This window comes from Lotus japonicus, chromosome 4, assembly GCF_012489685.1.
Source record: "Lotus japonicus ecotype B-129 chromosome 4, LjGifu_v1.2".
Classification (NCBI taxonomy): Eukaryota; Viridiplantae; Streptophyta; class Magnoliopsida; order Fabales; family Fabaceae; genus Lotus; species Lotus japonicus.
This window is the reverse complement of record NC_080044.1, coordinates 5,615,692-5,628,325: the sequence shown is the minus strand read 5'-3', so window position 1 is coordinate 5,628,325 and position 12,634 is coordinate 5,615,692. Positions and strand designations below refer to the sequence as shown.

The 12,634-nt window shown below is 34.5% G+C and overlaps 1 protein-coding gene across 1 annotated transcript; it reads left to right on the top strand.

The window, feature by feature from the left end:
- Positions 1 to 5,794: 5,794 nt before the first annotated feature.
- LOC130712170 (cucumisin-like) lies at positions 5,795 to 11,521 on the top strand. Its single transcript, XM_057562008.1, has 10 exons — positions 5,795 to 5,801; positions 5,961 to 6,046; positions 8,480 to 8,666; positions 8,750 to 8,993; positions 9,034 to 9,604; positions 9,743 to 9,846; positions 9,996 to 10,202; positions 10,308 to 10,419; positions 10,511 to 10,724; positions 10,881 to 11,521. Exons 1-10 carry the CDS (start codon positions 5,795 to 5,797, stop codon positions 11,519 to 11,521), a joined length of 2,373 nt encoding a protein of 790 aa, XP_057417991.1.
- Positions 11,522 to 12,634: the final 1,113 nt, after the last annotated feature.

Genomic DNA, 12,634 nt, shown 5'->3' with positions numbered 1-12,634 from the left:
TTTATTCTTTTACAACGAAATTGGTGAGATCTGCACCTTACAGCTTCCAAACGCCCCATATTGCCATAAACATCACAATCCGAAATTTCCAATATCAGAGTGCATTGTTCCTTTCTGTCGTGATATCTCGTCAGTTTTACTTTGCGTTGTGGAGTAAAAGTGATGGCAGCAAACGCAAATTGATCAGCAAAATTGTAAATCACATAAACCTCCATTAGTGAGTTATGCACATTACAACTTCCAAAACGATAGCAAGATCTAGAAAGATACATAAAAAACAAAATTAAAACAACATCAAAGCGATCGAATAAGGAACTGCAAAAAATAACAAACGAAATTTAAACAAACCTTCAAGATCTCTTGTTATGAAAAATGCAAAACCTGAAAATAAATTAATCTCACCTTTACTATGATTACTGTAATTTATCTATGTTTTGTGTAATGGGTGTGCGATGATTCAGATGTAATGGGTGTAATGGGTGTGCTATGATTACTATGATCGAAATCTTCTCCTCCATTTACAAAGGGAAGGCTGCTCTCACAGTCACTCCTAGACCTCCAGAATTCGCGCCACTGTAATGGGTGTGCTATGATGCATGCTTGCATGCAATGCTTATTTTTCTTGGTTTTCATTTATTTATTTTGTCCATCGATTAAGTGTTTTAATGTCTCCATTCTACAGTCAGGGGCATCCAAAATATCTAGGGAGGGTTATGTGTTGCTTTAGTTTGCGCGTTGCTTTAGTTTGCGCCTGCCATTGCTTCGCACCAATATGATTGGAATCGAAAGCAGGTGAGATATTTGTCTTATGTAATTTCAAGGTAACATCTATGCTAATGCAATGTGTCAAAACTCCAGGTTCTTATGAGCTCTTGAGACTATTATACCATTTTTGATCAAAACATGAGACCCATGACACAACATAATTTAGCCATATATGCCATTTGATTAGAATTATAAATTTGGATCAAATTTGAATTGTTGAAACTTGAGACTATTCCACTTAGTGTAAGTAAGTTTTTTTCTAATGAAACATGTGAGTTTTAGTATGATTCTGTTGGAATTAGGTGTTTGGTCTTGTAGAACTCTGAGGTCATTGTCCAGTTTACTTGAATGCAGGTGTTCTCATTATTAGCAAGAGCTTATGACTTAGCTGCACTCAAGTATTGGGGTCCAACAACTCACATATATTTCCCTGTAAGGTTTCTGGAACTTGCACAATTCTCTTGTTTGGAAAAGGCTTACCTATGCTTCCAATTCATACTTGTAAGTTGTAACAGTACAAAATAGAAGGAACAAAAAGCAGGGAAAATTAAATTATTTAGAAAAGTCAAATGTTTCCTATGTATTTAATTTTTGTAGCTTGATCCATAAGATAGTAACTGTGATGTGTTTCTAGGCTATGGAAAAATCCCATAATCACAACTTGCTGTTAATTATGTGAGGAATGCAGTGTGATTGGTATATTTTTGCTGCATAATTGCAGATAGAAGCAGCATGTTTCTGGAATTTACTGGATTAAGATGATTGAGTCTCCAAGGACTCATTATCTGGTCTTTTTTGGAAGCATGAGAAATACGTATGATGATGTTTCTGCACTTAAAATTGCCACGTGATATGATGCTCTGATGCATGACCTTGTGCATATTGCAGATGCTTCCTTCTATCTTCTTGTTATTTAGATTTTCTTCTAGTCTTAGTTTTAGTTTTATCTTTGGCTATACTGTTTGTCTGTTTCCGTTTGTTTAGTTTCTTTCCATCTTCTTGTTGTTCTAGCTGTTTTGTTTCAGATTTCTCTAGTTTTTTTGCTATGTTCTGTCCTGTAAGACCCTCAAATTATTAAATAAATTATTATGGATTTAGTATATTATTATTATTACGATAATATACATATTTGCTTGATCATTGCTTGTTTGTCGTGAATTGAGTGTTGTTGATTGAGTTATTTGTTGTTAAGAATTATGCGGAGGTTCAATGCATGATATATGAATTTCTTATGAGTAAGATCATCATAATTGATGGTGATGTTGACTTGTTGTTGAAAAACAGCATAGGTTTCATTTCTGTAGTTAGACAGTTATCGTTAAAATAGCAGAAATGAACATTTATTAGTATTAGAGTTAGGATAATTATTTAATTAATTATATAAGTCATAAAAATAAAAATAAAATTGAAATAACTCTATTTATTTTATAATTTCCGAGATTGATGACTAGGAGAGAGAAAAGTGGGTTAGAAGATTTATTTCGGATTTGTTTAGGGGTTTTTTCATAAATCTAGATCAAATCTTTTAAAAATTGAAAATGAGGATATAAAATTGAAATAAATTGATATTACGTCTAATATGACTTAAAATAATTATTTTTAATAAAAAAATAAATAAATCCTTGACTGATATGTATTCATTTTAACTAAATGTTAAAATAGGTAGTGTAGAAACTGTATCTTGAAGATATTTGTTTAAAAATTAAAACATGAGTTGTAAAAATATTAGAAGATCATCTGAGGATGATTATAAATATTTTATAAGTAATTAAATATTTAATTTCGAAATTTTTATAATTTCTTTATATTAATTGATTAATTAAACCTAAAATTGCTTGTTAATTAAGGAAATTAAGCTATTTTGGTTTCAAAATTTTAGAGAGGCTTCTAAATTAAGAGGAATATCATTAAATTTATTGTTGATCATTTTTTATATGATGGAAATTTAAAATAGATAATTTAGGAATTTTCAGAAAGAAAATCTATTGAGGTTTTAGCGAAAAATTAAAATAAGGGAAACTGTTGAACCATGACTTAGGGAAGAAGAAAATGGGTTGAATTCAGAATATTTTCTCCTTATTTTTGAGTGTGTGGCCGAAATTTTGGTGGCCTAGGGTTAGGTTAAGCGTTTTCTTATAAATGGGATCTTTAGTTGTGTGAAAAAGTCATAAACCCTGAAGCTGCTTACCCTCTACCTTGAAAATTACACTTGAGAGACATCAAACTCAAGTGCCCCTTTGGTTAGTGTTGGCTGAACCCCTCTTCTCTTCCCCTTGTCGATCAAGCTTGACTTCTTTCCTTCTTTCAAGTTGAAGTTCCATCGTATGTACTATTATTTTAGGAGGTAAGGGTAGCTTCTTATTTAGTGCGTGTGTTTTGCATGATTTTATTTTCTTGCATGTACTTGAGATGAAGGTGGTTTTGATGCGTTTTGTTGCTTATTTTAGTATGCCATGTTGCTGTATATTTGATTTATGGTATGCTTATGTTATGGATTAAATGTTGTTGTTGGAAAATTAATGAAATTAACCTTGTTGTGGTGGACCTTAATATTTTCCTAGGTTGTTTGATTAAGGGGATAGACCTCAACCTTGTTGTTGGTTGTTGCTTGATTAAGGATAGGTCTTAATCTTATTGGTTGTATTCTGATATCTTATTTTAAAGTAGAAGATATGCTGTTATTTTGTTTTAAATTGAAGATATGTTGTTAATATCTTAAATTTTGAAGATAAGGTTTTAATTTGATAAGGTTGTTGCTCATTTAAATTTTGAACTTATGTAAATTTTGAACTTAATGCTGTTATCTTCTTGTTGTTATCTTAAGACGAATTTAGAAGAGTTGGGCGACGAGGCTTAGGAGCGGCGAAGAAGGAAGGCTTGCAAAGCAACGTTTTGAAATATTTGTTATCTTTAAACCGTGAATTTTATATCGTCAAGTGTCGTTATTTTTTTTAATATTACGCTAGCGGTTTTTATCTTAGCTATTATTTGGGGTATTGTTATTACGCGATAAATGATGAATTATTTTTGGAATATTATTAATCATAAGATTTTTGAAAATCAAACGATCAAATAGATTTAAATTTTGAAAGTTGATAAAGATAAAAGTAATCAATGGATTTTGAACTTAACGGATAATTGAATCGTTTGGAAAAAGATTTGAAAATATTATCGAAAAACCTCATTTGAGTTCAAGTAAGAACTCGAGTCGTTTTGTCTAGGTAAGGAGTGCTTTCAATGAGGCATTGTGCCCGGCCAACTTACCTGGGAACTTCTCGGGCCATTGCTTGGGTGACGATGGACCTTTTGTGTTTCGAAATTTATCACCTCTTTGAAAGAAAAAAAAACCCGAGTTAGTCCCCATATTTGTTGGGTTACTAATGTGATCCCCGGTTGAGAAATTGGGGCGTTACATGTCCCAACTGGGAGGGATTGTTCCCAGTAACCTTTGATTATGATGAAATAAAGATCTCTTTTGATGTCAAAAAAAAAAACATAGTAATTGTGATCACTCTATGTATCTACTGCTTCTTAAATGCTCAGTTAAGCACTTATGAAAAGGAGCTTGAAGAAATGAAGCACATGACCAGGCAAGAATTTGTCGCCAATTTAAGAAGGTGCCATAAAAAAAAAGAATTCACATCGGTTGGCAATAGAACCGATGTGAAATGTATATATTTCACAACGGTTGGCAACAAAACCGATGTGAAATCATGTACGTTCAGTTTTAATGTGTATATTTCACAGGTTATACCAGATGTCCGATGTAAAAAAGTACTTACCACATTGGTTGTGTATCCGATGTGAAAATGTGAGGACATACCACATTACCTTTACTTACATCGGACGCAAACCGATGTGAAAAGTAAAAAATAACCAATGTGAAAAGTATTTTTTCTAGTAGTGTGCTCTCGATAGCACCGACTCAACTTTAGGGACCAACACAATTGAAGTATCATTCAACTCTTCAATCTTTTTAGACTCCCTGAAAATTCGCTTGACCAGATCATTATATTTCCTATACTTCAGCTTTAAATGACAATATCATACACCAAAATATCTAGTTTTGTATAAAACGAGGACTCGACAGAAAAAATAAATACTTGACTTAAATGCACTTTTGATCCTCATATATATCGTTTATTTAGTTATGATCCCTAAAACTGCACTTTTCATCCCACACGTTTACCGTGTTAGCACTTTTGGGTTTTTGTCGAATTACATCCAATTTTTAACAGTTTCGTCCCACATTCATCATCTTCCATCCAATTTTTTAATGCAGAATCGTTAAAAATTAGATAAAATTGGACCGAAAATCAAAAGTGCTAATTGAGATAAACGTGTATCTTGAAAGGTGCAATCTTTAAATTTTAGGAACCAAAACTACGCAGAGAGTATAACTGAAGGATGAAAAGTAAAATTAAGCCATATTTTTCCCCATGATCTATCATTGGCAGCAAACATACACGGGGCATATAGCAGATGACATGAGTGACAACTAAATGAGGTTAGCACAACAAGTAGCTGTACACGTGCACAAATAATAACACACATTACACATACACACACTAAAGAAACTTAGATACTATAGCTAATTAATACCCACATGCATGCATGTCCAGAGCAAGCAGAGAACCGCAGAAGAAATAGAGAAAGGGAGAGAAAGTGACCTTTTTAATGGTGGTTTCTGATGGAGAAAGAGGTTCAATCCTACATGAAAGGCAGGCTTGGTGAAAGTTAAAGATAGGAATAGATAATTTCTTAGTTGAGAAATTCTTCATTCATTAACTTAACTACTTAAGCATTAAGAATTTACTTATTATGCATGTCCCTCTCTTTATATTGCTTTTCCAAGTGTGATCTGAGTGAACTTATTAAGTCCCCTTCTCTATATATAAGCACGTACACACACACACACTCAAGAGCACACAATAAGATATCGAAGAGCAGAAAAAAACTAAAGTGCAAATCCTTCTTTCTTGCTTGAGCACCACCAATCTTTCTTGCAATTAATCCTGACTATCTAGGCATGGCTTGTACTTCATTTCTCTAATCTCTCCTTGTGATGATCATGAGTTTTCATTTTACATTTTGTATTAAGGGTACCATAACAAGAGTTACTCCTGAAACTTAAGCAAAAGATTATGAGCTTGTCTATGTTAGTTTTTCTTATTAATTTGAATTCCATCTTGCAGGTTTAACTTATATTATGGTGATGGATTATGCTGTTGTACTAGTGCTTCTCCTCACTTCCATTGTGCAAATTCATGCTCAGGAGAAGGTAATTTTTCCCTTTCAGAATCACACATGAACCAAAAATAGAGATATTAAAATTGCTACTAGCTAGAGCTATTTTAATTTTATGGTACCACATAGTATTTTAAAGACGTTTTCTATATGAGATCAAAAACAATTTCAAATTTTAACTAATTTGTGTTTTTTGGAAAAAGAATTTGAGTTGAATTAATAAATATATTTAGAAATTTTATTTTATTTTTGTTTAGAGAAACAATCAACTCCTTTCAATTCTTTTTTATCAAAAAATGAAAATAATCTGAATAAATGTTGAGGATTTATTGTTACCCTTTTCACACTCCACTAGCAAATGCATGAGTGGTATAAACTGCGTAGCAGTTGTAAACCGCCACAATTTGCACCCATAATTGTTTTTACAATTTTAGCTGATTTTGGAAAATACCTTCCAGTTTCTTGATTCTTTCACTAATAATGAAGCAACCACCCCAAAGCAATAACAATAATAATGTTATTGACTAGGAAAATGCCATAGTGCACGAGACAGATTTCTCGTGTAATGCACGAAGTCAATTTGTGGCGGTTATAAGCCGCTTGTAGTTTTAAAACCGCCAGAAATTTCGAGTTGGGTTTTCGAAATTTGTGGCACTTATTCGTTTCTGGCGGTTTGAAACCGCCAGAAAATGCATTTCGTGCATGACACAACTGAAATATAGCACTGCTCTATTGACTAATACTATGATTTTTTTCAAATCATTATATCTATTACTTGATTTCCTTCCCTTTAGTCATAGAAAACAACTTGTTTTAACATGAACTCTAGGACAGCATATGATCATAGTTACTAGCCGGGGGGTGGGGGGGTGGGGACTTCTTTGCTTAGTTACCACCTTCAACTAATTGGGAGCTTTCGACATGATTAATTCTGGTACACAGGAAGCAACTCAGATGTGCTTCTCTCTAGAATTGATTTTGACACGGGAAGTAATTTTAGGAAATTCTCCAAACATGTAATGAATTGAACTCAATCACCTGAGAAAAAAACCCTCCCAAAATCCAGATGATCAATCTGATAAAGCTAAGCCAAACCAGTGGTGGTGCCACCCCACCAAAGCTAGAAGAAACTCCTTCTCTTTTGTCCCTCTCCAACATCCAACACAACTTCATCAACATCCCCCTGATTAAAGAATAGTTGCTTTATCTGGATTTCCATATTGAAGCTGTAACATTTAAAGATCAAGAAAAACACAATATAAGGCCAGCTACCAAACATCATAGGCAGAAACTGATGTTAATGAAACTGTTTTCAGAGTTTAAAAATGTCAAAATAATAGGCTGAAGTAGCTATTCTCTGCCAAGATTAATATCATTTTTCTTCTGTTACTATTCTCAGGCTACACCTGGAAAACAGAATTATAAGCATAGGTGCGTAAACAAATATTGAAAAACACACTTAAAACTGAATCAGAAATATGCAATAACAGGTTCTATATGAGATTGGATGAAAATAAATATGATTTACTGTACAAAATTATTTGGGAGAAATGCGATATATATGTGCCAGAAGCCTTTATATGTCAAAACACTTATCATTATCTAGTATTTACATAGTTCAGTCGAGTGATGCAACACTCTTTCTGTGTTCTCAAGAGTTTTGGTCCATCAGTTCCAAGGTGCCCAGCTAGATGAGAGATTAGAGAAAGCCTTTTACATTTGTAAGGTTCAATTTGTGCTGGTTCTATTATATAATTACTTATTATATCAATATCCAGAACATAATTGGTTTTACTTTCCAAAAAAGTATTTTCAACATGATGTAGAGTACAATAAATTAAGTTATACAGTGCTAGTCTAATGTTCTATGAAACTGACAACCCAAATTTCTTCTTCAATAGGTTGTTATGAGACTAGTGCACACTCATGCATATAAATCTTAGTTTCTAATTATGCAAATTACCAGGATGAATTCATTTGGCCAATTGCTACCTTTTCACTTAGTCACTTCCTATTCATAAAACTTCTTCGCATGGATGCAGAATTAGAAATAGTAGTTTCATGCTTACCACCTTGAGCTAATTGGGGGCTTTCAACATGATTAATTCTGGTACACAGGAAGCAACTCAGATGTGCTTCTCTCTAGAATTGATTTTGACTCCAAAAGTAATTTTAGGAAATTTTCCAAATATGTAATGAATTGAACTCAATCACCTGAGAAAGAAACCCTCCCAAAATCCAAATGATCAACTGAGCATAATAAAAGTTACAGCAGTTACAGACAGCTAAAATATCAAAAAATCTGGTTTGCATTATTAATCAATCGTGTTTTTCATTACAGCTTATACACTTTGTGAGGCTTCCTCTCTTATCACCTGACCACATTGTTATTTTAGGCAATGATTCCTTATTTCACTAACATGTTTACTTTTCTTGTTTCTGATATATATATATTTTGTGAATACAGACTTATATTATCTACACAGGCGCTAGCATGAATGATGAAGCTGCTTCACTTTCCATTCATGAAAACATGTTACAACAAGTTGCCGCTGACAGGAATGCAGCACCGAAGTCTCTAACACACCACTACAAACGTAGTTTTAGTGGCTTTGCTGCGAAGCTAACTAAAGAAGAAGCAGATAAAGTGGCTGGTATGTCTTCTGTTCGCTTAAAAACTTTCCTTTCAGCTTGACTTTGTTGATTTATTAATCATGATAGTTGGTTGATAATGCAGGACTTGATGGGGTGATATCTGTCTTTCCCAGTACAAAGAGACCACTTCAGACAACAAAGTCTTGGGATTTTATTGGCTTTCCATTAAACGTGGAAAGAACAAATGCTGAACGTGATATAATCATCGGATTAATTGATACTGGAATCTGGCCAGAATCTGAAAGCTTCAATGATAAAGGATTAGGTCCCCCACCTAGTAAATGGAAGGGAACCTGTCAAACCTCTTCTAATTTCACTTGCAACAAGTAATACATTAACTCACTTAGAATAAACTTCTATATACAGAGAGACAAAAATTTCATTACTAATAGATGTTCTTTTGTTCTTGACTTCTGGCAGTAAAATAATTGGTGCTAGATGTTACGGAGAAGAATCCTTGAATAAAGAATTCTTGTCTCCAAGAGACTCAATTGGGCATGGGACTCATACTGCTTCAATAGCAGCTGGTAACCCAGTTAGCGGGGCAAGCATGTTAGGCCTGGCAGAAGGAACAACAAGGGGAGGGGCAACATCAGCACGTATTGCGGTCTACAAAGTCTGCTGGGACGACGGATGCGATGATGCAGACATTTTATCTGCATTTGATGATGGAATTGCTGATGGGGTTGACATCTTTTCGGTCTCAATAGGAGCGAGTGACACTGACAAGGCTGGAAATTATCTTGGAAACAGTATATCCATAGGAGCATTTCATGCCATGAGGCATGGGATACTGACAATAGCATCGGCTGGGAACTCGGGTCCAACACTTGGGGCTGTAGATAATGTTCATCCTTGGTCAATTTCTGTGGCGGCTAGCACCATAGATAGAAATTTTGTGACAAGAGTAAAATTAGGAGACAACAGAATTTATGAGGTAATGTTCCTTATATATCCTAAGCTAATTCAGTTGGTTTGATATTTTATAATATCTAATATGATGAATTTGATTAAGAGCTCTCTTTTTTCATAAAATTAAAAGTCAAGAATACTGAAATCTTCTTTCCTTGTGTAGGGAATCTCATTAAATACATTTGACCTTAAGGGAAAATTATATCCTCTCATCTTTGCGGGTGATGCACCCAATACTAAAGCAGGCATCAATGGATCTAAATCAAGGTAAGCTATATATGATGCCCATAAACTTAACAAATGATGTAAAACTAAACATTACTAAACAACTAAGAACAAGTAATCACATATGCTCTAAATTGGCACCATAGAATGCAAGAATCATTAAAAAATCTATAATTTTTCGTGTAATGCAGGTTTTGCAACCATGGTTCGTTGGACCAAAATTTGGTGAAGAACAAAATTGTTCTCTGCCAGAGTGCATACCCAAATGAAACTGGTCCCGCTGGTTTCCTCTCAACCGCTCAAACTTCTGCACCACTCGCACTCGCTTATGCCTTGCCTGGATCTTACCTCGACTTGAAGGATGCTGTCTCTATATTCAAATACATAAGATCCACAAGGTATATATAAAATGTACAAGGTTTATTATACAAGTTACGCTCATTATCAATAATTTAGAGAGCCACACTTATCTAAAGTGGAATGTTGCTTGAAACAATTTGCAGGGATTCAAGTGCAACCATATTTAAGACCGATGAGTTAGAAGATATTTCAGCCCCTGAGGTAGCCAATTTCTCATCAAGAGGTCCAAACTTAATTACCCCTGAAATTCTCAAGGTACTTTTCTATGAAAAAACAAATTAAGTATATTTCTACCAGCTAACATTCTTAGAGTAAACTTTGTTAATTTTTTCATTTAACTTTGTAGCCGGATTTGACTGCTCCTGGAGTAACCATCCTAGCTAGTTGGTCTCCAATAGCCCCTGTTTCGGACTCTGATTATGACCGCAGAGAGTTAAAATTCAATATTATGTCAGGCACATCAATGTCCTGCCCACACGTGTCTGGTGCAGCAGCTTACATCAAATCATTTCATCCTACGTGGTCTCCTGCTGCTATTCGTTCAGCTTTAATGACAACAGGTAATAGCTATAATTAGTTCCAAATACTCACAATTTTCAGGAATCAGACCGGTGATCCATTCATTTAAACACATAATAAGCTATTTTTTGTTGTTGTTGTTGTTGTTCTGCTAAAAAGATAAGCTAATTCAAACAATCAACTTGTGCGCCTTGCAGCGAAACCGCTTAGTCCCTTGAATAACGTGGAAGCAGAGTTGGCATATGGAGCAGGCCAGATTAGTCCATCCAAGGCGTTGACTCCTGGTTTAGTATATGATGCTACAGAAAGGGACTATACAAGTTTTTTGTGTGGGCAGGGCTATAGTCTAATGTCTATACAACTCATCATGGGGGGTAATACCAGCTTCTGTGGGACAACTAATGAATCAGCAAGGGATCTAAATTACCCTTCATTTTCTCTGCAAGTCCCTCACTCAGATCATACTGTATTTGCCAGGTTCAAGAGGACAGTCACAAATGTTGGCTCTCCAATGTCAACATATAAAGCCACTGTTGTGACTGCTGCTAAGGGTCTCGAAATCAAAGTGACACCAAATGTTTTGGCATTCAATTCTCTTGGTCAAACAAAAACATTTGTGCTCACTCTTGATGGAGCGCTAACTGAACCTATTGTGTCAGCTTCTTTGGTTTGGGACGATGGAACATTCCAAGTGAGAAGCCCAATTGTCGTGTTTGATGTAGTGGGTTTTAATCCATCCACACCAGCTTCCCATTCCACATCTTTTTCTCCTTGTCTCTCTTTGCTTTTCCTATCTCTCATTTTTTTCACCCACTTATCTCTCTTTGGGTGTGTATGAATAAGGGGAAGCAAAGGTTAGCAGTTCATAATTAGCATTGGATAAAGACAGCTTGTCAATTACTGTTGGGTCTTGATAATTGAATGAAACTAGCACCAGAAGTTTGTGATGAAAACTAGGTTATATATTTGCCATAATGTACAGTTTTCAGGAATTAGAAAGGATTATTGTGGGCTCATTTTTTATTTATCTCAGTTCCTGTTTAACATTTACAAGTTTTCTATTTCTCTTTTTCCTTTTGAGTTTTGGAGTTAGGTGGATGGGATGATCAAAGACATTGTTGTAAGCTTTATTCTGTTGGGATTTTGTTTCAGTAAAATTACTTATATAATTTTTTTTCAAAAAAAATGTTGCTGTGTTCGGTGATTTACATATAATTATATAAATAATAAACCCACATGATAATATATGTGGTTTCTAGTGTTAAAATATTTTATATTTAGTTTTTCAAGCCAAGAATCTTTCCGTCCTCTCCCAAGGTACTTCACGTATGGTCTAAATACATAGGACAAGACAAGTAGACTAGTTTCACATTACAACTCTTGAAGTAAGTTTTTCTTCCTTTCTTGCCTGAAAACACTTCACTCACATAAAAAAAGCCATGATATTTGCTTTTCACCAAGATCTACACAGCACCAAGAAGACCAAGGCTTAAACAACTTCAAATATACCCAACCCTTCACTTCTTCTTTCTAACCGAGTTTCCTTCTCTTGAACTTACTCCCTTACTTCATCACTTATCCAGGTTTTGTCAAGAACTCATCCAAAGACAACCATGTTTGGATTCTTTCTATCTTCTCTTCAAACACTCAAGCACCATCTATACCTCACCCTCTTAACTTCATTACCTTCCATTTTAATCACGTTTGATGTCATTTTGAAGGTCAATAGCTTCATTCCTACCAAGTTAGCAGCTAATTGAGATTCCTAGCGAAAATACCAATTCAGGGGAATCTACCAAAAAAAGGTCATTTAGCGGGGGTTTTGTTTGCATCTTGTGGGGTTTCTAACCCCTGCAAATATATTGTTAGAAACAATGAATTGATTGAATGATTCTTCTTAGATTCAATGCTTGAAGTTTACAGCTTATATGCAAGTTCCTAATTAGTGAAA